Source organism: Perognathus longimembris, chromosome 9 (assembly GCF_023159225.1).
Source record: "Perognathus longimembris pacificus isolate PPM17 chromosome 9, ASM2315922v1, whole genome shotgun sequence".
Classification (NCBI taxonomy): Eukaryota; Metazoa; Chordata; class Mammalia; order Rodentia; family Heteromyidae; genus Perognathus; species Perognathus longimembris.
The window spans coordinates 279979-305129 of record NC_063169.1 but is presented as its reverse complement, the minus strand read 5'-3'; the positions used below and the strand labels follow the sequence as shown (position 1 = coordinate 305129).

At 44.6% G+C, this 25151-nt stretch overlaps 1 protein-coding gene across 1 annotated transcript in view; it reads left to right on the top strand.

Moving 5' to 3' along the window:
• The window catches only part of LOC125357770 (collagen alpha-1(XIX) chain-like), a 35859-nt gene that overhangs the window by 5332 nt on the left and 5376 nt on the right, over positions 1-25151 (top strand). Inside the window, exons 7-18 of the mRNA XM_048354690.1 lie at positions 1595-1648; positions 3787-3840; positions 11241-11294; positions 13816-13861; positions 15682-15726; positions 17631-17681; positions 17758-17802; positions 18151-18177; positions 22272-22325; positions 23977-24021; positions 24922-24966; positions 25049-25111. Coding sequence (XP_048210647.1) covers positions 1595-1648; positions 3787-3840; positions 11241-11294; positions 13816-13861; positions 15682-15726; positions 17631-17681; positions 17758-17802; positions 18151-18177; positions 22272-22325; positions 23977-24021; positions 24922-24966; positions 25049-25111 — 583 coding nt within the window. The remainder of the gene's footprint in view (positions 1-1594; positions 1649-3786; positions 3841-11240; positions 11295-13815; positions 13862-15681; positions 15727-17630; positions 17682-17757; positions 17803-18150; positions 18178-22271; positions 22326-23976; positions 24022-24921; positions 24967-25048; positions 25112-25151) is intronic.

Sequence of the window (25151 nt, the reverse complement as noted above, 5' to 3'; positions counted from 1 at the left end):
TCCTCCTCCTCCTCCTCCTCCTCCTCCTCCTCCTCCTCCTCCTCCTCCTCCTCCTCCTCCTCCTCCTCCTCCTCCTACTCTCCTCCTCTCCACTGTCCCTGGCTTCTTTTTGCTCAAGGCTAGCACTCTACTACTTGAGCCACAGCACCACTCTCAGCCCTTTTCTGTAAATGGTGGTGCCGAGAAATCCAACCTAGGGCTTCAGGCATGCTAGGCAAGCACTCTCCCACTAAGCCACATTCCCAGCCCAGGAAAAATCTTTTCCTGCCAGTTTTTTTTTTCTTTCTGTGTCCTTTCATGCCTTATCTTATTGGGGGTATGGCTCTTTCATCATTGTTTATTCCAGCCTTCAATACTAGCTCCCCACCTTTGTGGTGGGGGGTATGATCCTGGGGCTTGAACTCCAGACTTGAGTGCTGTTCATGAACTATGTTGCTCAAAGTTGGTGTTCTACCCCTTGAGCCGCAGTTCCACTGCAGGCTTTTTGGTGGTTAATTGAAGATAAAAGTCTCACAGACTTTCTTGCCCTGGCTGGCTTCAAACCACAATCCTCAAATTTCAGCCTCCCAAGTAGCTAGGATTACAGGCCTGAGCCACAGGCACCTGGCTTTTGTTTGTTTGTTTTGGTGCCAGTAGTAGGGCTTGATCTCAGGGCCTGATACTCTTGCTTAGATTTTTGCTTAAGGCCACCTGGTGCTCTACCACTTGAGCCATGGTTCTACCTCCAGGTTTTTGGTGCTTAGTTGGAACATCTCCTGGACTTTGCTGCCATGGGCTGGCTTTGAACCACAATCCTCTTATCTCAGCTTCCTGAAAAGTTGGATTACAGGCATGAGCCACAGGCATCCAGCTACCAGCTCCTGATTTAAACATGTTACTAAGTGATAGAAATTTAGTTTATATTTTTGAGACACGAGCTTTTTGCTTATCTAGTTTGAATCTTCCTTTTAAATATCATCTGATATATATTTGAAATAAAACCTCATAAATTCATAAGCAAATATTATTGATGAGCTTTGTAAAAATAAAATTCCTCAAAAAAGTAATACTTTCTTGTCAGGTGAATGCATTTCTGAGCACAGAACCTTGAAATTGCTCAGCCCTCATATGCAGGCCACACTGGGGGTTCACCCTATACTCCCATCTACTCAAGAGGCTGAGATCTGAAGATTACAGTTCAAAGCCACCCAGGCCAAAAAAAGAAGCTTATGAAACTCCTTTTCTTCACTTTACCAGCAAAATGTCAGACGTGGAAGTGTGGCAGTAGTGGTACAGCACTAGAGTTGAGTGAAAAACGACAAGTGAGATCATGAAGCCCTAAATTCAATCCCTAGTACTGATGTGTGTGCACATGCACACACCCACACACACCCACACACACAGATCCCCAAACCTCATTCCTAATTTGTCTGTGACTCTCTTGTAACTGACTTTTATTCTCATTAGAACTTCTGTGGCCACTGCCAAGCCACTGTCCCTGCCGGGGAGCCTGGGCGGTATGAGTCTGAGGCTGGGAAGGTATGGGGTGGGCTGAGTGTGTGGGCCCCACCCTGCAGACCACCTTCTCTCAGTTCTGCCCTCCTCTCTCTTCCAGGGCGATGTGGGGCCACGTGGGCCTCCTGGGATCCCAGGCAGGGAGGGACCTCAGGTAAGAAAGCTGTTCTGGATTCCCAGTGTGTGTGTAATCCTCTGTGGTCTCTCAGTGTGTGTGTGTGTGTGTGTGTGTGTGTGTGTAATCCACTGTGGACTTGCAGTGTGTGTGTAATCCTCTGTGGTCTCTCAGTGTGTGTGTGTGTGTGTGTGTAATCCACTGTGGACTTGCAGTGTGTGTGTAACCCTCTGTGGTCTCTCAGTGTGTGTGGAATCCTCTGTGGACTTTCAGTGTGTATATAATCCACTGTGGACTTTCAGTGTGTGTGGAATCCACTGTGGACTTTCAGTGTGTGTGGAATCCTCTGTGGACTCTCAGTGTGTGTGGAATCCTCTGTGGACTCTCAGTGTGTGTGGAATCCTCTGTGGACTCTCAGTGTGTGTGGAATCCTCTGTGGACTCTCAGTGTGTGTGGAATCCTCTGTGGACTCTCAGTGTGTGTGGAATCCTCTGTGGACTCTCAGTGTGTGTGGAATCCACTGTGGACTTTCAGTGTGTATATAATCCTCTGTGGACTCTCAGTGTGTGTGGAATCCTCTGTGGACTCTCAGTGTGTGTGTAATCCACTGTGGACCTTCAGTGTGTATATAATCCTCTGTGGACTCTCAGTGTGTGTGGAATCCTCTGTGGACTTTCAGTGTGTGTGGAATCCTCTGTGGACTCTCAGTGTGTGTGGAATCCTCTGTGGACTCTCAGTGTGTGTGGAATCCTCTGTGGACTCTCAGTGTGTGTGGAATCCTCTGTGGACTCTCAGTGTGTGTGGAATCCTCTGTGGACTCTCAGTGTGTGTGGAATCCACTGTGGACTTTCAGTGTGTATATAATCCTCTGTGGACTCTCAGTGTGTGTGGAATCCTCTGTGGACTCTCAGTGTGTGTGTAATCCACTGTGGACCTTCAGTGTGTATATAATCCTCTGTGGACTCTCAGTGTGTGTGGAATCCTCTGTGGACTTTCAGTGTGTGTGGAATCCTCTGTGGACTCTCAGTGTGTGTGGAATCCTCTGTGGACTCTCAGTGTGTGTGGAATCCTCTGTGGACTCTCAGTGTGTGTGGAATCCTTTGTGGACTCTCAGTGTGTGTGGAATCCTCTGTGGACTCTCAGTGTGTGTGGAATCCTCTGTGGACTTTCAGTGTGTGTGGAATCCTCTGTGGACTCTCAGTGTGTGTGGAATCCTCTGTGGACTCTCAGTGTGTGTGGAATCCTCTGTGGACTCTCAGTGTGTGTGGAATCCTCTGTGGACTCTCAGTGTGTGTGTGTAATCCTCTGTGGACTCTCAGTGTGTGTGGAATCCTCTGTGGACTCTCAGTGTGTGTGGAATCCTCTGTGGACTCTCAGTGTGTGTGGAATCCTCTGTGGACTCTCAGTGTGTGTGGAATCCTTTGTGGACTCTCAGTGTGTGTGGAATCCTCTGTGGACTCTCAGTGTGTGTGGAATCCTCTGTGGACTTGATGTGTGGGAGAAAAGGAAAAATACACTGTTTTACAGTCTCTAAAATAGAGTCTTTTAGGCTGAGGATATGGCCTAGTGGTAAAGAGCTCGCCTCGTATACATGAAGCCCTGGGTTCGATTCCTCAGCATCACATATATAGAAAACGGCCAGGAGTGGTGCTGTGGCTCAAGTGGCAGAGTGCTAGCTTTGAGCAAAAAAGAAGCCAGGGACAGTGCTCAGGCCCTGAGTCCAAGGCCCAGGACTAGCAAAAAATAATAATAAATAAATAAATAAACAGGGTCTTTTAAGCTGAGTGCCAGTGACTCATGCCTGTAATCCTAGCTACTCAGGAGGCTGAGATCTGAGTATTGTGGTTCAAAGCCAGCCCAAGCAGGAAAGTCCATGAGACTCTTATCTCCCATTAACCACCAAAGAGGCAGAAGTAGAGATGGGGCTCAAGTGGTAGAGTGCCAGCCTTGAAAGCAAAAGCTCAAGGACAGCGCCCAGGCCCTTAGTCAAGCCCCCAGACTGGCACAACATATATGGAATGTAAGATAAAAGATTTGCAATGGTTGTGATCGGTTTGCTCCTGGACTCTGTCTTTATTACCCCAGCACAGGGTTCTGAGAAAAGATTTTTTATGTCATTCCCAAAAAATGAAAACTGAAGTGATTGGAGCCACTAGCTGAACTGCCTGTCTTTTCAGGGGAGCAAAGGAGAGCGGGGCTACCCCGGAGCGCCTGGGGAGAAAGGTGACGAGGTAAGAGTTGTGAGCCGAGCAGCTGCCCCACCTGAACAACACCCAGATCAGTAGAAACAAAGGCTAGGTGAAAATAATTATACATCCATGTTTGTCACCAGTGGTTCAAACCTGCTGACAAGTAAACTAAAGCAGAGAGTTGGTGTATCCAGGATGGCTTTTCAGGTTCACATAGCAGACAATTCTAGCATCGTCATAATTGAAGCGAGGGAGCACAGGAAGAGGAAATCCCAGGGCAGCTAGCACTGAAGGCCTGCCTAAGCCCCGTAGAAATAAGGGCAGATCCATCGCTCAACAGGCTTCCCTGAGACCAGCACCAAGACTCCTCGGCGTGGCCACGGGCTGTGTGTCCACTCAGGAGAGCTGAGGAGGCCCTAAATAGACAGACTCAGAGGACCAGCCCAACCTGGGGGCACAGGCCTTATGCCACCTGTGCTTCTGAGATAATGGAATAATCACTTGCCTCTAAGTTGCAGGATGCCCTCTGTGTAATTCATGGGAACTCTTAGGAAAAAAATAGAATGATAAATTGCTAGTTTATCTGTTTATAGAAGCAGGTACTTGAAAGGAGTGGGTCAAGAGGGCGAGGAGTAGGACAAATGAAGAGGAGGAGAGGGGAAGAATGCAGTGGAGAGTCCAGTGTGCACCCTACAAGGTGAAGGAGAGTGGGGTCGGGAGGGGTGGGTGAGAATGTGGAAAGAGTGACATGGATCAAGACTCATTTTATTCATAAACTGCTTTGTTTAATGGCAACTCCTTCGTACAACTACTGAAAGGTAACAAAAAATAGTTTTTAATGAAAGTCAGCCATCTGGCATATACTAACCTTGGTGTTAGTGCATAAAATTATGACAGTATAAAATAGATTTATTTTTCTAGTTAAGTTTACATTTCACTTTACAAATTGTCATCATGTCGTATTGTTTTTAATTGATATTGATTACATTCTAGAAAACTTTGAGGTCTGGCTTGGTTGTTTTGTTTTCCTTTTTTCCCCCTTTATTGTCAAAGTGAATTACAGAGGGGTTACAGTTTCATATGTAAGGCAGTGAGTACATTTCTTGTTCAACTTGTTACCTCCTCCCTCATTTTCCCCCCGCCTCCCCCCTGCCCCTTTCCCTCTCCCTCCACCCCATGATTTGTAGAGTTGGTTTACACCAAATGGTTTTGTAAGTATTGTTTTTGGAATTGTTTGTCTTTTTATCCTTTATCTCTCCATTTTGGTATTCCTTTCCTAGTTCTAATACACGTATATGCAGTATCCAGGTTGCTAAGATTATACTAAGTGAAGTGAGCCAGACCCAAAGAAACAAGGATTCTATGGTTTCCCTCATAGGGAATAATTAGTACATGTTTAGGCTAGTCATAGCAGAAGACCACAAGAGCCCAATGTCTTATGAACACATAAGATGATGCAAGTGACATGAATTCCATGTTATGGAAACAAGTGTTATATCATTGTTGTAATTATTTTCAACATGCCATTTGAAACCATACATTTTTCTCTCTTGTATTCCCTTCCTATGGTTTCACCCCGCTATCACTGTATCTGATCTTAGTACCCTGGATACTGTCTATACGTGTATTAGAAATAGGGCTTGTTTTTCTTTACAAGTTAAAAATGAAGGAATCAGGTCTGGGAATGTGGCCTAGTGGCAAGAGTGCTTGCCGCCACACATGAAGCTCTGGGTCCAATTCCTCAGCACCACATCTATAGAAAAAGCCAGAAGTGGTGCTGTAGCTCAAATGGTAGTGTGGTAGCCTTGAGCAAAAAGAAACCAGGGACAGTGCTCAGGACCTGAGTACAAGCCCCAGGACTGGTTAAAAACGTCTAAAATGAAGGAATGAGAATACTTGTTTTTATCTCTAAATAAAGCTTACTAAGGGATTTTTCTTTGAAAATAAGAGTTAATGAGCTACTGCTTTCTGCTGAGGTTCTCACTAGCCCCAGAACAGTGATGTTCAACAGCTTTTAACTGCCTGAACCCAAGAGATCTTCAGAAGCAACTGAGAAAGCAACAGACAGGTCCAGAAATGACTGAAATTCAAGTGTTTGGATAGTGACCACATTAAATTTGTTAGAAGTTACTTTTTATTGATTCCACTGGATGATTTGCTCTCTGGCTGAACAGAAATACATTGTCTATACTCTCTATGGCTTTGGTGTGCTTGCTTGGCCATACTGTATAACAAAGAATATACTTGTCCTTGACGGGTAATTCCCTTATGCTTCTGGAAAATAGTTAAGATCTAACAACCAGCTCCAACTGAATTTCCTTTCTCTTGATTTTTTTTAAGTTGTAACAAAGACCAAAACTTGTTCAGGGGGCTGGGGATATAGCCTAGTGGCAAGAGTGCCTGCCTCGGATACATGAGGCCCTAGGTTCGATTCCCCAGCACCACATATACAGAAAATGGCCAGAAGTGGCGCTGTGGCTCAAGTGGCAGAGTGCTAGCCTTGAGCGGGAAGAAGCCAGGGACAGTGCTTAGGCCCTGAGTCCAAGGCCCAGGACTGGCCAAAAAAAAAAAAAAAAAAAAAAACTTGTTCAGTCCAGAAAGCAACTTAACAAGGGTCAGTTTGATAATTTTGTTTAGTGAAATATGTGGTGTCATCTTGTGTGTATACATGTGCTATATATGTGTGTGCATGTGTGCACGTGTGTGTGTGTGTGTGTGTGTGTGTGTGCGCATGCACGCGCTGGTCCTGAGACTTGAATTTAGGGCCTGGGCACTGTCCATGAGCTTTTCTGGCTCAAGTCTTATGCTCTACTACTTTAATGCACAGCTCTACTTCTGGCTTTTTGGTGGTCATATGGAGATCAGAATCTCACAGATTTTTCTGCCTGGTCTGGCTTTAAACCATGGTTCACAGATCTCAGCCTCCTGACTAGCTGGATGACTGGCAGGAGCCACGAGTGCCCCGCCCATGTGGATACTGGGATGCGGAACACACAAAATTTCACAGAAAACTCATTATATGGGGAATTCCAAAAGATTCAAAGGTTCTTTATCCTTACTTGTTTATTTTTTCAGTTATGGAGCTTGAACTCAGGACCTATGATGTGCTGTCCCTGAGCTTCTTTGTGCTCAAGGCCAGCATTCTGCCACTTCTGGGGTTTTTTGAGTGGTTAATTGGAGATAAGGGTCTCAGAAAGACTTTTCTGCCCCGGCTGGCTTCAAACCAGGGTTCTCAGATCTAAGCCTCCCTAGTAACTAGGATTATAGTGGCGAGCCACCGGTGCCTGGCTTTGTCCTTGTTTTGACATAACAAGAGGACTGTGGATGTGCCAGGAGTGACACATTGACTGAGTTTCAATGTTAACATGTGTTAACATTTGGAAAGATTTGGAAACAAGAAGAATTAAAGCAGAAAGCTAATGTATCCAAGTATGTTTTTCTATTTCCATGTGGCAGGTAACAATTCTAGCTTTATCATGACCAAGAGAGGGGGAGGAAGAAGAGTAAATTCACCAAAGAAAAGCCCTAGTTGACCCCAAGCCTAAGAATAAGGCAAGAGAGAAAGATCTTTTGTCTCTCAGACAGTTCAACACTAATAAACAATCATGCGTTTTACTTGGGCTCTGATATTGCATGAAATTGTTGATTTCAGTGAATAAAACCTAACAGAGGCATTCATATATGTATTATCAAGAACATATGCATTTCCAGTTGGCAGAAAACTGTGCTGTTTAACACATGCTTTAGCTTTAATCTCACAAAAGCCCAAATGTCTGTTCTTCATGAATAGATGCAAGGGTGGCTGCCTCTTTGAAGACTCCTTCTTTATTTAATATCTCCAATTTAAGGCCAGGCACCAGTGGCTCACACCTGTAATCCTAGCTTCTCAGGTGGCTGAGAGTGTCATGGTTCAAAGCTAGGCAGAAAAGTCCCTTTGAGACTCCTATTTCCAGTTAGCCAGAAGTGGAGATATAGTTCAAAGTGTAGAGTGACAGCCTTGAGCAAAAGAGCTCAGGGACAGCACCCAGGCCCCAAGCCTGCCCCCACCCCAGAAAATCTTCTAGAGTTACCTTCTTGCCCTTTTTGCTTCTGTAGTAATTTTACACTTGTTATAGAACTTCTCTTGTTCAGAGAAAGACTGCTGAGAATTTTTTTAATGTATGCACTAAGGCTTATTTTAAAGTTTAATGTGGTCATCATAGGTTAATGAGTCCCACATTTATAAATTAGACTACCTAGCGACTCACTCAGCACATCCAGACCGACTCACAGTATAGCCTAAAAGTAGTAAAAATAAAAAAAGAATGCATATGCATTTGCACGTTAAACATGTACATATGGAAATAACTTTTTAAGTGTAGGTATATCACAATAAAGAAAGGTATAGTATAACATGAATAATATCCAGTTATTGAAAATTAGCATTCCCAATAGAAAATTTTTCCTTTCCATTTGCAAAGTTATAAGCATAAAATTAATGATGGCAAAATAGAAAGTCTCTCTGACACACACACAGTATACCAATGAGATTTACATAATCTTAAGGAAAAATAAGTCTACACTTCTTTTTTGCAAGAACCAGGGTTTGAACTCAGAGCTTTACACATTTACTCAGTGTGCTTTCTCAGCTGGTGCTTTGCCACTTGAGCTATACCTCCAGCCCAGCTTTTTGCTGATTAGTTTAGATAGGAGGTCTCATAGACTTTTCTGCCCAGACTGGCTTTGAACCACAGTCCTCTGGATATCAGACTACTGAGTAGCTAAGAGTGCCGGCATGAGCCACTGGTATCCAGCAATGTTTTTATTCTTTAACACAGCACACATGTGCTTTAGCACAATATTTATTACTTGAGGAACAGGATCTGAACATGTTCACAGAGATTCTGGTATTTCTCCACAGTACTGTACAAATAAACCTGAGATAACATAATCTCATTTTATTGGATGGACAGGCTGAGATTTACCCTTGACCCTGCTCACAATCCTCTAGGACTCTTAGAAACCATTATTGCAGTAATGTCACTCCAACCACTCAACAAATCTGTATAATATGTATAGAAATTCATATTGCATAACAGCAAGGGGCACAGGAATTCCATGATAAAAATACTTGGGCAATATAAAAAGGATCTTTGTTCAATAAGAAAAGAAAGAAATCTTGAGAGAGCAGAGCTATTCGATCTAGAACATGGAGTGTTTGGGGTCATGCTGGGCATTGAACCCAGAGGCTTTGGTAGGCCAGGGCAGGGCTCTGTTCCTGAGCCAGGAGAGGAATTGTCCGTTTTCACGCATTCTTACCCCCTTCACTCTGTAACTTGAGGCATTGCAGGTTTGTGTGGAACAGCTGACAGGGTATTCACTTTATTCTGGTTAAAGAAATGATCTAAAGTTACTATAAAAATTTGGAAATACACAAAAATACCAAACAAGATAGGAATTTTCCCTTTACCCACTGCCCAGGGCGGGCTGCTTTTTATATTAACAGAAAATTTCCCCCAGGGTTGCAAGTCCAGAGAGCCTCTGGGAACCCAGAAAACTGTCCACGTTTATTGAACACAAGTTTCTGACCTGAACTTCCATGGATCTGCTCTGTTCTTGTACTGGATCAAAAAATCAAGTTTTTGCTACAGAAATATTTATGTTTATTAGCAAATGCCACAGACAGTATCATTTCTTGGAATATGGGAATATTTCATAATACTCAAAATGTGCATTACTTCTTTTAAAAAGTCGGTTTCAATTGGTTGAGTGCCATCCCTGAGCAAAAATGCTAAGCCAAAGTGCAAGGTCCTGAATTCAAGCCCCATTACTTGCACACACATGCACACGCATGCACACACACACACACAGCTAACCACCAAAAAGAAATGTGAAAATTCAAAATTCTGAAACCTATTAGACACCAAAGTTTCTCAACAAAACCTTCATCTACTTGTCATGACAAGGCAATAAAAATCACTACCATGCTCATATTCCAGGAAATGCATTTATAATTGCTTAGTCTTGTGCTGTGTAATGTCGGTGGCTTTTATTTTTCTAAATTATTTGGTAGTTTTCTAAACCGTGGTTTCAATAGCTGCAAAACTGCCATCATCCCAGCTCCAGAGAGGCCACACCTCAGAGGACGTCAGAGGACAATGGTCCTGAGCAGTCAGGACAAACACGTGAAACATACAGAAGGAGAGGCTAGGGGCGCAGCTCATGGAGGAGGCCTGCCTGGCAAGCACAAGGCCTTGAGTTCAAACCCCAGCGAACATCAAAGGAAAAAGTTGTAAAATGTTTTATGTCATAGGTTTATATAATTTATTTAACAGTAGTATTCTGTTCTTGATACATTTGGTAGAGGAACAAAGTTAAATTGCCAGTAAACTTTGCAGTTTCTTCCTGAATATGGATATAGATAAATGTATCAGCATTTTAAATTTTACCTGGTATAATTAGCATTATTCTACAAACCCAAAAAGGAGAAGGAGAGGAAATCCATTTATATTTTATGCTTAAGCCATAAAAAGAGTTTAAATTCACCATTGCAGCAAATTTCTCCTTGTAATGAACTGACCTGGTAAACTACAATATATCATAAAGCAGAATTCTGTTTTTCCATGAGTTGAATGAAGCCATAGTATGAACCTGTATTTCTCTTTTGGCATTCTGCTGACCTGAATTCCATTTTTGTGTGTTGGTGTTTACACTGTGTACGTTCTCAGGGACAGGCCACTTCCCTAAGACCCGAAGGCTGAGTGAGTCATGGCACAGCCTGGGTGATATTTGTCAGTGACTGGATGGACGCAGAGCTGGCCACCTTATTGAAAGTGGACATTTACAGTGACAAGCGTCATGTTTCTTGATTAGCTTATGTATATATATATATATTTAATTCTCAGTATGAAAATATTTCCTATTCATTTTTTACTTATTATCTTTAAGTAGTTGTACAAAGGGATTTTTAATTCAACATGTGAGTTTGAGTACAATGCGTCTTGATCAGCGTCACCCCTTCGTTGTTCTCCCATCTCTCCCACCCCCTCCCCTCCAGTGACCTGGTTCCATGTTCACGTGTGTGCACCGAGTGTCTTGACTGCACTTGCTCCCCTTCCTCTCTCCATTTGTCTGAGCCCCTCCCCTTGACCACCACCCCTGACAACACGGTGCCAGCTTCCTGGCATTCACTGTGTAAGTCGTTCTAAGGAGTCCCACCATGGGAGCCCTCCCCCGTGGAGACCATCCTTTAGTCAGTTTAAGTGTGGGTGTATGCATGTGACTCTGTGTGTCTTCATATATGTGTACAATTTAGATCTTCCACATAGGAGGGTAAGCAAGCGTCCTTTGTCACTCTGACTTACTTCACTGCACATAACTTTTCATCAATAATAAAAACACCTGACTAGCTAAAATGCCTGTGCCCTGCAAGGAATTTTTATGGTGGTGTCTGTCTCTCTTAGGGTCTCCAGGGAAGCCCAGGCGCCCCTGGCTTGCCAGGCCCAGCTGGACCACCGGTAAGTGCTGTCTGACATGGTTCCCTCAGCCCCACCTGTGGGAAGACTAAGACCCACCAACTCGCCTCGGAGGTCCTCGAGGCTTCGATGCAGAGTGCTCAGTGGCTGCTGCCTACAGACAGTCTCACCCTTCACCTGCACCTGCGTCTGCACCTGCACCCCTACCCTCACCTCCACCCCACCCCTCCCTCCTCCCCCTCCTCCCACCTCTGCGTCTCAAGAAGTCACCACAGGCCCTAACAAAACATGCTGCGGAGAGAAGAGCAATGAGACAGAGAAGCTAGAACACAAAATATTTGGTATTTCTTGATTAACCTGCAGAAGAGATGTCCTGATGGCAATACAAGCTGAGAATGTATTTTGTAGAAGAAAAAAATGGAGAAAAGATGACTGAATTTATTTTTGTTTATGTATAAACTTTAAAACTATTTCAGTCAAAGCTCTTGCTGCTCCCCAAACACATCATGGCCATTGTGTCTTTGGTTATCCTTTTTTTTATCCTCTTGTGTTTATTTTGTGCTGGCTCTGGGGTTTGAACTCAGGGCCTCACTCTCTCACTGGGAGTTTTCACTCAAGGCTGGTGCTCTAATACTTGAGCCATATTTCCACTTTCAGCTTTTTGCTGATTAGTTTAAAATAAGTGCATCAGAACATGTCTTCACTGGCTGGCTTTGAACCATGGTCTTCAAATCTCAGGCTCCAGAGTAGGCATTATAGGCATGAACCACAGGCACCTGGCTTTTTTTTTCCTTTTGCACCAGGACCAGAGCTTGAACTCAGAGCCTCACACTTGCCCTCCGATGGTGAAGTGCATGAGCCTACACTACACCTCCAGCCCTGTCATTCTGTCTTCCTAGACAGATTTTTTTTCCTTTTTCACATACCAAACTTAGCCATTGACTCAGAGTTCATCCTAGATGATTCTCAAGTTCAATTTCAGATGAGCAAATACATTTTTTAGTTTAAGTTTGTTGCAAATAATGTTTTTATTGGCTAAATCTAGCCATCTAATTCATGCCTCAACCTCTCATCACTTCCTTCCTGAAAATCTTTTTTTTTTTTTTGCTTGTTTGTTTTTTTTTTTTGGCCAATCCTGGGACCTGGACTCGGGGCCTGAGCACTCTCCCTGGCTTCTTTTTGCTCAAGGCTAGCACTCTACCACTTGAGCCACAGCACCATTTCTGGCCTTTTCTATATATGTGGTGCTGAGGAATAGAACCCAGGGCTTCATGCATGCTAGGAAAGCACTCTACCACTAGGCCATATTCCCAGCTCCCCTTCCTGAAAGTCTCCAGCATACAAAGATGTTTCTTAAACTTCTGAATGATAAAATTACATTTTTTTGTGCCACTGGCAGGGCTTGAACTCCGTGTCTTGCACTACTTGCATGGCTTTTTCTCCCAAGGCTGATGATCTACCACCTGAGCCACAACTCCACTTCCAGTTTTTTGGTGCTAACTGGAATCTCACAGGCTTTCTGCATGTGCTGGCTTCAAACCTCAATCCTCATCCCAGCCTCCAGAGTATCTGTGATTACAGGAATGAGCCATTAGTGCTGGCATAAAATCACACGTTTATCATTTATGTTTTCACTCAGGATATACAGCAAATCTGGCTTTAAATGTTATGAAAAGGAGTTGTGGGGGCTGGGGATATGGCCTAGTGGCAAGAGTGCTTGCCTCGTATACAAGAAGCCCTGGGTTCAATTCCCCAGCACCACATATACAGAAAACGGCCAGAAGTGGCGCTGCGGCTCAAGTGGCAGAGTGCTAGCCTTGAGCAAAAAGAAGCCAGGGTCAGTGCTCAGGCCCTGAGTCCAAGGCCCAGGACTGGCAAAAAAAAAAAAAAAAAAGCCCTAGGACTGGCAAAAAAAGAAAAAAAAAAAAAAAAGGAGTTGTGAAAAGAAACCAGAAAATCATGGCTAACTCTATTCTCAAAGAAGAATTCAAATTAAATTTCATTTCCCAAGGCTAAAGTGCAGATCATATAACTCAGTATACACACTGTGAACTCTGTAGTATCTTGGTGTATTGCAAATCCTATCAAAAGCCATAGCTCATTTAGAAAGACAAAACATTATGTACATTATGATCTAACTGCAAGGCTAGATTCTTAAATGTATCAATAGATTCCAATTAAGATCCTTAAATATAGCTGGCCGAGGGGAAAAGCCACCTTTGGTGCACATTTCACCCTTCTGTGGGCTGAAGGGCAGGACCAGCTGCAGAGTGGCCCGGAGGGAGAAGCTTGCCCAGCTTTCTAGAACCAAACCTTCAATGCTTTCCTGGGAACGTGGCCTAGTGGTAGAGAGCTTGCCTTGTATACATGAAGCCCTGGGTTCGAGTCCCCAGCACCACATATATAGAAAAGGCCAGACGTGGCGCTGTGGCTCAGGTGGCCGAGTGCTAGCCTTGAGCAAAGAGAAGCCAGGGACAGTGCTCAGGCCCTGAGTCCAAGCCCCAGGACTGGCCAAAAAAAAAAAAAGACACCAACCAACGCCCACGTACTCCTCCTCTTGCAGGGTTCCCCCGGGAGAAGTGGCCACCCCGGCGCCCCCGGAGCCAAAGGTGACCAGGTGCGGAGCACTGTCTGGACGGGGCGTCCCAGCGGATCCCAGCGGGAAGGCGAGCTGGAGGGGGGGTCTCCCCTCCCGCCGGCGAGGGGCGGGGTCGCCTCGGGAAGCTGCCCCGTGGAGGCCCGCGTGGGCCTCGGGACCCCGCAGCCCGCGGCCTCCCCCTCGGGGTGGGCCCGGGGAGGCCCCAGGCGGAGGGTCGCTTCTCAGGCTCCATCCCGCGCGGCCTAAGCTGCTCTGGCGTCTGCAGCCAGCGCGCCAGCCCACGAGGTGCCCGCGATGGGGAGGGGAGGACGGAGGCGCCAGCCTGGCCTGGGCCTCGGCCGCAGGCAGAGAGCCAGGCTTTGTCCCTGCTGTCCCTGGAAGCAGACAGGGCCTGGCCTTTGAAACTGGTGGGCAGTCCTCAGGGAGACACGCCTGAGGCACAAACGGGAAGGAAACTGGTTTGGTTTGGTTTGGTTTCTGTACAGAATCAAAGGCGTCTTTTCAGTGGACACAGACTGTCTGCTGACTCAAGAGACAGCACATAACCCCCCCCACCGTCAGCAGCCCTGGTGTGCCCGAGGACCGGCCTCCATCAAAGCACAGGCCCCGTGCCTGGCAGCTGGCCCTGGGAAAACTTCAGTTTCTCCCTTCTGATACACATGCCCTTTTATCCTGCCTTTTTTTTTTTCCTTTTTGTGTCAGTACTGGGGCTTGAACTCAGGGCCTACGCCCTGTGGTTAATTTTTTTTTGCTCAAGGCTGGTGCTTACCACTTGAGCCACAGACCTACTTTTGGCTTCTTAGTGGTTAATTGGAGATAAGCCTCATGGACTTTCCTGCTGGAGCTGGCTTTGAATCATGATCCTCAGAGCTCAGCTGTCTCAGTAGCTAGGGTCACAACCTCAGACGCTGGAGCCTGGCTTCATGTTTTCTTTTGTTAATAGAAAGTGGGCAGGTATTGACGTGAAACCCTTAATCACATTTTGGAAGTACACTGTTGTATTTTACAGACACTGGAGGTGGTTGTTTTGCATTAACCTTCTTGCATTGTGACTGAAATAGACTTAAAAGATTTTGTTAGGCTATTAAAAAGCAATGTAGTTATATACACAACTGGCTAAAAGACTAAAGAGACCACAATAACCCCATTCATGCTGATGGACATTCTATACTCTGTAAAAAGAAAAGAAACTACATTTTTCAAGTTTCAACTTCACTTTACAGAATCCCGTTTGCAGCTTTTCTTTCCTCCTAGCAGAAGGCTAAGGCCCATTTGCTGTGGGATCCTCCACTCAGCATGCTCACCCCCGCCCTGCGGTTTGCAGGACACATCTGACTTGGTCATACAGTCTGATACTAATTAGGGAGCACAGCAATGTCTTCTCCCAAGGACACAGGCAGGTTGTGATTTTCTACTCTGGTCAAATGACGTGGATGTTGCCGCTGGCTCCCAAAGAATGAAGGTAGCAGAGGTTGGGCTTCTGGTGAGAGCAAACCAGCCAGCACAACCGAAGCCACTGGCACTGCCCCTGTGGCATGCACCCACCGAGGGGCCCCAGTCTCTCCCGAGAGGCCAGAGGCTCATCTAGCTCTGTTTAAAGTGAGCCTCATCCCCTCGAGCTCACTGGGTGCACGTCTGCCTGGGTGAGGGGTGAGCACAGCCATGCACCTAGCAGCCACTGCCAGGCTATGGAGAGAGCCATGCTGTTCAAGTCTGCAAGCCCAAAGGAAAGGCAGACAGGTCACACTGGTTTCAGAGATGGCCCTCAGCAGGCAGAGCCGGACTTACTGTCCCGGAATGGAGATGATTTGGCCTTTGTTTTCTTTGCAGGGAAGCAAGGGCCCCCCTGGGAACCCCGGACCTCCTGGACCACCAGTGAGTTATCTCAGGGTTAAAACTAACAACTGTGTGTTTACTCACAACCATCCAACCTCTCAGAGCTAAGTCTCCTGACATCTATGCTTGTGTATAATACAATGACAGGATGTGCAGAGACCTCTTTAGAAAGGCCTGCCTCTTTAGCTCAGCCCCAGCCTGCACGCTCAGATTTACATTCTCTGGACACCAGAGGGAGGATGGAGCCACTCTGAGCGTGGCTGCACCCCTGTGGTGTCATGCTGCAATCGCAGCCCAGCTGAGGCCCAGGCCAAACTTGGCTCCTCTGCACTCCTGGGGAAGTTCGAAGCCAAACCATTAGACAAGGGGGGTGTTTTCTGGAAACAGCAGGTTGTATTAGGAGCCTGTGTGCACTTGCATGTTTTACACACAAGTGAAGAGGTGAGCTCTCACTTTACCAAATTCGTTCTGGTAAATCTTCTTCCTTTGTCCAAAAAAATAATAATAATAAAAAATAATAATAATCAAGATAGAACACACTTGGAGTTCAAATTCTTCCTTTCTTCTGAAAGTTCAGTTTTTAAAAAATCAGGGGCTCATAAAAGGGCTAGAGGTTTTTCATAATGGCTTAAGAAATGTACACTTTTCTCATTATCAAAAATATTATTCAACATACATATTAAGTATATTCTCTGGGAAATGCCCTCTGCAAATCTCAGAAGTATCCTTCTTCTAAGATGTGGCACGTGTTTAGTACTTGTCAGAGGGGAAGTAGCAGGATACATGGAGGATTTTCTTCTATGACTAATGTTTTGAAGATGTGCAAATTGTAGTCCCTGCACACAGGTGTGTATTGTCAACCAGGAGCAATGAAATGACAGCTCCTCCAATTTTGCAACTGGAGTGGGAAAGTTATTAAAAGGATGGCTTTCCAAGAACCCTCATCCCTTAGAAACGTTTTGAAACTGACATTTTCATATACCATACTGCGTGCCTCAGGCTCACGCCTGTCATCCTTACTGGAGGGTGAGTTCTGAGGATCGCAGTTTGAAGGCAGTCCAGACAGAAAAAATCTTTGAGACTTTCATCTCCAGCTGACCAGCAAAAACCTGGAAGTGGGGGTGTGGCTCAAGTGGCAGAGTGTCAGCCTTAAGTAAAAAAGCCAGGCAAGAGCACAAGGCCTTGAGTTCAAACCCCAGTACCAGCACACAGAGAAAACCATTTCCGTATGAAATGTATGACTCTCTAAACTGCAGAATGAGTTGTTTAAGTGATGACCACTCAGGGATTTTCTATTCATGGGTCTCTTATTAGAGGAAGTTCTACATCTGTTTTTGTAGAAACAGCCACACAGGGTTGTGAATGAAGCCATTTTCCCATTTACCTGATTTCCTGTTTGGTGTGGAGAGACTGGGAGAAACGTGACTTCCATCCCCAGCACAGCTACACCTGCGCACTGGCCAGTCCTGGTAGCAGTCATCAGGCTGTGAACACTTATCACACATTGACAATTTGAAAGCTGAATTTTAATGAGCCAATAGTGCTTTCCCAGTGACTGCCTTCGAGTCTCCTCTGCAAGGCCAACCACTGTTGAAGCCTCAGCTGGAAGCACATCTGTGCTCCAGGCACAACTAACCCATTCCCTACATGAGCTTTATGGCAGCTAATAAAAGTGCATTCAATCCACTTTCAAAAGCAGAATAAAATAGGAGGATGGAGGGGTTGGGAGAGATGGGAGAATGATGAAAGAAGTAACACTGGTCAAAATGCATTGCAATCACACACTGAGAAGTTGAATTGAATCTTGTTGCTCAACTATTTGATAAAATAATGTTTTAAAAAAATAAATGATGATGGTACTGTGAAAAACTAGAAAAGGAACAACACTGTTTGGTGATGGAAGATGGAAATGCCACAGTAATTCCACCTCTCCTTTCTCCCAGGGTGTGTACCTGAGCGACAGCAACGGCATGGGCAGCTTGTATAAAATCCAGGTACTGACTCAAATGACGTGAGAGCATTTACCAGCTAGGACTGCCACACATTCTTACACTCCTCCTCTTTTTAAAGGGAGGTGTGAATGTTCCCAGTTTTCCAGGACCTCCTGGCCCCCCGGTGAGTCTAGCCTTTTCTCTCCTAGCACACCTCTTGTGGTCACTGAAAAACACAATTAACCAATTGACCAAATGTTACAAAAGTAGGAAAGGAGTAAAACCAATTGTAATGAAATGATGCAGCAAAAATAATGGACACAATTTAGCATAGTGTCTTTCCTTGTAAATCAGAGTCAGGCAGTCTTGTCAAGTGGTTTCTTAACCTTCACTTTCAAATCCAAACTAGCAAAAGCAAACCTTGGTAAATATTCTTACCCTAACCACTAAGGCAAATTGGACAGAAATGCCTCATATTCTTGAACTATTATTCGTAATTATTTAAAAATGATTTCACATATATTTCTTACAGGGTCCAAAGGGGGATCTTGGCCCAGTGGTATGTATGTTTCCATGTTTTGTATCATTTACAAAATGGATCTTTACATCTTTGAAAGATGAGCAGCAGGCAAAGAAGCCCTGCCATCTTTACTACTGTGACAGACAGCAAGCCAGCAACCACCAACAAGCAGCTATGTTCCATTGTCCTTCCTTCCTTCCTTCTTTCCTTCCTTCCTTCTTTCCTTCCTTCCTTCCTTTCTTCCTCCCTCCCTCCCTTCCTTCCTCCCTTCCTCCCTTCTTTCCTCTCTTTTGTTTTATTACCTTTAAGTAGTTGTGCAAAGGAGTTGCCACTTAACAAAGCAGCTCATCAATACAATGCATTTTGATCAGTGTCATCCCTTTCAACTTTCTCACCCATCCCTCCCAACCCATCTCTTCCCTCATGCTTCTTAATTTTGTAGAATATGCATTGAGGTTGACTGTGTGTGTTATTTATTGCTAAGATGCATTCGTTGCAATGTCACTGTCCTTGACCTTTGTCTCTTTCCATCAGTGTCTTTGTGAATCCACCGTGTAATGGAGGTTGATGCATATAAAACCCCAATAAATGGCACACTTCCTTCTAATGGCTTTCTTTTGATGATTGATTCAACTTCATGCAGATCTTGGAACAGAAATCCTTCTGAGACAGAAATTCCTTAATTTGTCTGACATCTTACCAACAAATGAGAAGGAAGAGACTGCCTTTCCTTTGAATGTCTTGGGCAATGATTCTGGGGACTGTGGGCTTCCCTATGTGGCTGGTGAGGAGGGGCAGGTCTGGGAGCGAGGCAGAGGGGGCAGCATCCTCCGTGACCTCCGGCGGCCCATTGTGCTCAGCACCCCTTCCACAGAGCTCACTGTAAAAGCGCTGCCAAATCCAGTCAGATCCTCTTCCATCCTTGGCATGTCTTCTTGCCACATCTTCTCAAGCCTGTGTTCCCTCCTTCCTGTTCTCTTTGTACATCCTTTTAGCTGTACAGTATAAACGTATGACTCATATGTACCTGGAACTGAAGTAAGCTTCAAAACCACTTTCTACTGCCACTAGAAGTGGCAAGCCCTACAAGTTGTAAACTATGTGGATAAATATTAAACCAGCAAATAAATGAGCTAGAAAAGGCTCATCTGTAAATTCCATATCAAAATCTGTTTTCAAGAAGTATTTTGTTAGTTTCACTGTGCCAGTACTGGGTCTTGAGCTCAAGGCATGGGTGTTACCCCTTGTGTGAGGAAAGATGGAGCAGATGAAAGGAAGAAGAAAGCAGAGACCCCAACAGAGCAGATCAGGGGCTAATCACCGCTGAAGAGGGGCCCCAAGGAGCACTGGAAAACACTGGGTTGATGCAGGGGCGAGGGGCCCCAGGGTGTGAGGTTTGGATTTGTCACATCCTGTGGCTGTAACCAAAGACCCTGTTTGGGGTTTGTGAAGTCTTTGCAGTTCTGCCAGAAGGCTCCGGTACCTTCAGACAGGGCCAGAGTGAAACCTTGCTGAGAACAGCTTAAGGGTGGGGGTTCTGGTCAGATTCTGGGTGGGATGGTGGCGGGGGGGCAGGAAGGGTGGTCAGTGGGCCATGGAGCAGCACTGAGTTAGGAGAGCAAAGCAGAGTCCCACTGCCTTGGCTTTTTTTTTCTCTCAAGGCTGGTACCACTTGCACCCACCTCCATTTCCTTTTTGGGGGCAGATAAATCGGACTCTCAAGGACTTTTCTGCTCGAGGTTGGCTTCAAACCACAATCCTTCAGATCTCAAGTTTAGAAGGCTGGTGCTGTACCATTTGAGCCACAGTGTCAATTGACAATAAGTGACTCATAGACATTCATGCCTAAACTGGTTTCAAATTGCCACCCTCAGATCTCAGCCTCCTGAGTAGCTAGGATTCTGGGTGTGAGCCACCGGCTCACATACCCAATAATCCCACTATTTCTAATCTCAGTAAACTTGTGTAGGGAAACATTACCCTTTAGTGAACTTAATATATGACATTCCTTTGACATTCAAAATATAAGTGACTACATAATATATAATTATATGGTCATATACATGATACTAATATAAATGATTAATAACCTCTTTCAATTAAATAGAAAAACCTCCTTTTTATCATTTTAATCTTTAAATGGTTTTGCAAAGAGGTTACACTTTTATGGTCAGTGCCACCCCTTCTCCCCTGTCTCACCTCCCCACCAGTCCTGTCCTGTCCAGGCTTCTTTGTCTCTCTGTGCATTGAGTGTGGGACTGTGTTCACCCACCGTTCCCTTCTGCATCATTGCCCCCTCCGTCTAGGCTCCCCAACTTGTTTTCATTCATTTTGTTGAAGTGTCTGTTGCTTGTTCAAAGGGTTGCCTCTTCTGAGGACTGTTGAGTATGAAAACTGAAAAGCAAAGCCTTATTTTATTTGTCAGCGACTCGGAGCCCTCATTACAGGCCTGGAGTAGCAGAGAATCTGGATAGTTTCACGATTAAAGCTGTGATTGACAGGATGCATATTAGTGAGCACTTATAAAAGATTTCTGAGGCCTCAAGACTACCCAGTCAGATGTTCCATATTCAGAAGTCTGTAATAAAGATGTAAATGAAAATGGAAGTTAGAGCCTTGATCAGATTTTTGAAAGCAGATTGAAATTATATGTGCAAAAATGGAATGCGATTTAAAATTCCACTTTTCTTTGTGATTATGTTTAAATCTTTTAGTGTCCTAAGACAAATATTTGCAGTTAATAGCAGTTCATTAACAAGAAAGAATCAAGTAACGCCCCAGGTTCCCTCTGCGATGTCTACATATTCAAAACTAGTCGTTCTTTGACCAAGGTTTTTCAGATGTATTCCTGGAAAGCCTCTGGCTCTGACAGCCTGGTACCTGTGAAGCACTGGTGAATGAAGAAACACTTGTCTGTCCCCTTTGGGTCACACATTGACTTGGAGTTAGTGGAGATCCACCTCTGTAGGTGGATCACCTCTCTCCTGGATTTTGAACTCAGGGTCTCATGCTTGCCAGGCTAGCACTCTACCTCTTGAACCACACCTCCAATCCTTCACTCACTTTTAGGCATTTAAGGCTATTCCCTGGTAGTCTGCCACACAGAGGCACCTCACAGATTGGCCAACTTCGTTACTGTCCACCCCTTCATTCCAGTTCCTATTAACCTTGGGGGTGACTAGAGCCATGCTTGCTAGTTAAGTTCCTAACCAGGAAGTGTACTCTGGAGAATGGTCCTTTTGCTTTGATGTGAAAGTTTGAGCTTAGGGCCTTGTGACTGCTCAGGCCCTGTCAGTGCCTGTACAATGGCACAGGCACACCCCTTTCCACTTTGGTCACTTCGGTAGAGTCTCGTGTGTATGCCAGGACAGCCTGGGCTGCGATTCTTCTATTTATGCTTCCTACAAAGCAGGGGTGATAGGTGTGCACTGCCATGTCCAGCTGCTTATTGATTGACTTGGAGTTGACTGACCTTCTTGCCCTGACTGGCCTCTAACCATCTTGATCTCTCTATCCTGAGTAGCAGGGATTATAGGAGTAAGCTACCATGCACATATAAGAACAGTTTGTATTCTTAAACTACCTTCAAACTACCACATACCAAATGTAGTAATAAGTGACTTGAAATAACACATGCTACCAGGCCTGGTGACTCAGGCCTATAATCTTACCTACTTCGGAGTCTGAGATCTGGAAAATTGAGGTTTGAAGCCAACCTGGGCAGAAAGCCAGTGAGACTCTGTCTCCAAAATCACTAGAATAAAACAAGTGTGGAGGCCTGGCTCATGTGGGAAGGACTGCACCAGTCAAGTAAGCATGAGGCCTTGAGTTCAAACTCCAATAGTGCCAGAAGAAGAAAGGAAGGGAGAAGGGGGGAAGGAAAGAAGAGAGGGAGGGAACAGAGCAACCCATTTACTTGTTAAATTATAAATCAACAAATAGCTAGACAGTATTAGAATGGGTTAGGAAAAAAATCATTTGCTTGGGCTGGGGATATGGCCTAGTGGCAAGTGAGCTTGCCTCCTATACATGAGGCCCAGGACTGGCAAAAAAAAAAAAAAATCATTTGCTTCTAAACCAATGCCTAAAATCCTTGATCACAGCTACTGCCCGTCTCTGCTTTTATTTCACAGGGAGAGCCTGGTGCCATGGGGCTGCCAGGACTAGAAGGATTTCCAGGGGCAAAGGTAAGCCCATTCATGATTGGGGTGGGCTAGGGGTGGGGAGTGAGAGGCAAGCAGAAACAGACAGGGAGGGGAAGGAGGGAGGGAGGGAAGCAGGGAGGGAGGGAGGGAGGGGGGAAATTGAAGTGCTACAATAAAGTCTTTAAACAGCCAAGAGGAAAGTGGGCTAGGTAGCATCTTCAGTAGCTGCTAGGAAAAGAGGGTAGGAAAAGAGATGAATATATGGATGGGGTACTGGGGGTTGAACTCATGACCTAGAAATACAACTTTAATATAATCAATTCTTAAACTTTATTTCTCTTTCTTATTCTTTTATATACAACATGTTTATTTTTGTTTGGACTAACCTATTTCCATTAGCAGAGCCTAACCTTTTATAGGTTTTATTTATTTATTTATTGCTGATACTGGTGCTTGAAGTCAAGGTCTTAGCACTACTGTCTCTTAGACTTTTTGTTCAAGACTGGCACCCTACCACTTAAGCCACAGCTCCACTTCCAGCTTTTTTGGTGGTTCATTGGAGTTAAAAGTCTCATTAAACTGTGATCCTCAGATCTCAGCCTCCTGAGCAGCTAGGATTACAGGCATAAGCCACCATAAGTCACCAGTGCCTGGCTTTTTAAAAATATTTCATATCATTTTATTCTTATCTTATATAACTCATGTGGAATTTATATGAGACATGATGCAAAGAAAGAAATTAGACACTTTCAAAGGAGTTAGTTATCCAATTACTAATCTGTCCTTTGAATGATACTAGTTTTTCTTTACTAAAATCTTATTGTGAATGCTGGCTTATTTCTGAGATATGTGTTCTATGAAGGTAGCATTCTGCTTAACTTTCATCAGTTTTCTATCATTTTAATTATTGTGGCTTCATTACATGTTTATGTGTTAATAGTACTAGTGTTTGTTATTTAATTTTTTTCTTTTATTATTTAATTTAGTTTCCCAAGAGATTTTTTATATCTTTTGCTCAAACTTCAATTGTGTAACCGTTTTATTAACTTTATAAATTATTTGGATGGCAATGACACTTTCAAATTCAACCAAACCTTCTTCTGTACCCCCTGCAATTTCTTATTGGTATGGGTCTGTCCAAGGAGATTGCATTTCATTGCCCCATATTTAATCATTAGAAAACGCAGCAGTGTTGGCTGTATCCACAAAGCTCCACTGTTTGAAAAGGAATCTGTTTTTCCACAATTAACAGGTCAGAGAGGGGAAATGAGAAAATCTGAATTCTAAATTTTTATTCTTGTTCTGCATCCGATGACACAAATACAGCATTTCAGTTGGCTCCCATGTGCTTAATCTGTCAAGTGATGATTTGTTTGAATCATGTTATAGAACAAAAATAGTGACTAATTATAGCTGTATGGATGTATCAGATCTTATTAAATATAGGTCACAGAATTGTCAAGATATTTTTTCATTCCCACTATTATTTTGGTTTTAATGGAGAAAATGAAAATAGGCTTCTTTTGTTGATTTCCTACCTACACTCTAGCTTCATCTCAGCTTGTATTATTAGTATTTATCAAACTCATACAGAAGTTTTACCAAACATGAACTGTATTTGGCCACTAACTTTACAAATAAGTACTTTAGAGATGCCATTAAAAGTGACATTTTAAACTTTTAATCCCCACAGGGAGACCGAGGCCCAGCAGGACCCCCAGGAACAGCTGGGGTATCGGTGAGTTCATACAAGTATACTAACATTACAGCTAAACATCTCTGCACACTACACCTTTGATCATCAATCACCACAGCTCCACTGGCGTTAGGTTCCTGGAGCCTCTGGTTTAAAAACTACAGACTTCTCCCATGTTAAGAGTGCTATCTGTGTGTGTGTGTGTGTGCACGCGTGTGTGTAGGTGATATGTGTGTGTGCCTTCGTGTGTATGTGCATGTGTGTGTATGTGTGTGAATGTGGGGTGTATACCAGCTGTGTGCTTGTGTGTATGCATGTGTGTATGTGTGCATGTGTGTGCATGCATGTGTGCATATGTGCAAACAGGCAGGCCAGTACTAGGACTGGAACTCAGGTCCTCACACTGTAGCTTGGCTTTTTTACTCAAGGCTTCTACTTCCTGCTTTTTGCTGGCAATTGGAGACAAGTCCCAAGGATTTTTCTTTTCAGTTGGGATTCAAACCTCCATCATCAAGGGTTTTAGCTTCCTGAGTAGCTAGGACTACAGGTGTTAGCCACCAGTGCCCAACAAGAATGCTGTTCTTTGTTTTCACATTTAAAAACATTGTTTCCTTGGGAGTTTTTTCTTGCCCCAGGTTATGTTCGTGTGGTAAAAGGAGATCCCAGTACCCAGGACCACATATTAGTGTGTGCTCCAGCTCCAAACACTTGTTCCCCTTGACCTGGTTACATTTCAAAGTTTCTGTCATGATGGAATCATATGTTAAATAAGGAGATGGCCGGGCCTGCAGCCCTAGTTACTCAGGAGGCTGATGCCCGAGCAACCCAGTCTGTGTAAGGAGTCTGGGAGACATTTATCTCCAATTACCGAGCAAAAAGTGAGGTGTGGAGGTGCAAGAAGCTGTGTCCTGACCTGTGTGTCTCTCTACTTTGCCTCACCAGGGAAAGCCTGGCCATCCCGGTCCTCCAGGAGCCCCCGGCGAGCCGGTGAGTGGCTGAGGTCTCTGTTGTGATGCATGCCATATCAGAGCACTGCTGGCCATTGATGTTTTCTGGGGACACCTTGCAGGGCCAGAGAGGACCTGTGGGAGACGTGGGTTTCCCTGGACCAGAGGGGCCGGCAGGAAAGCCGGTGAGTACAATGGCCTGCTGCATGGCTCTAGCACCACCTC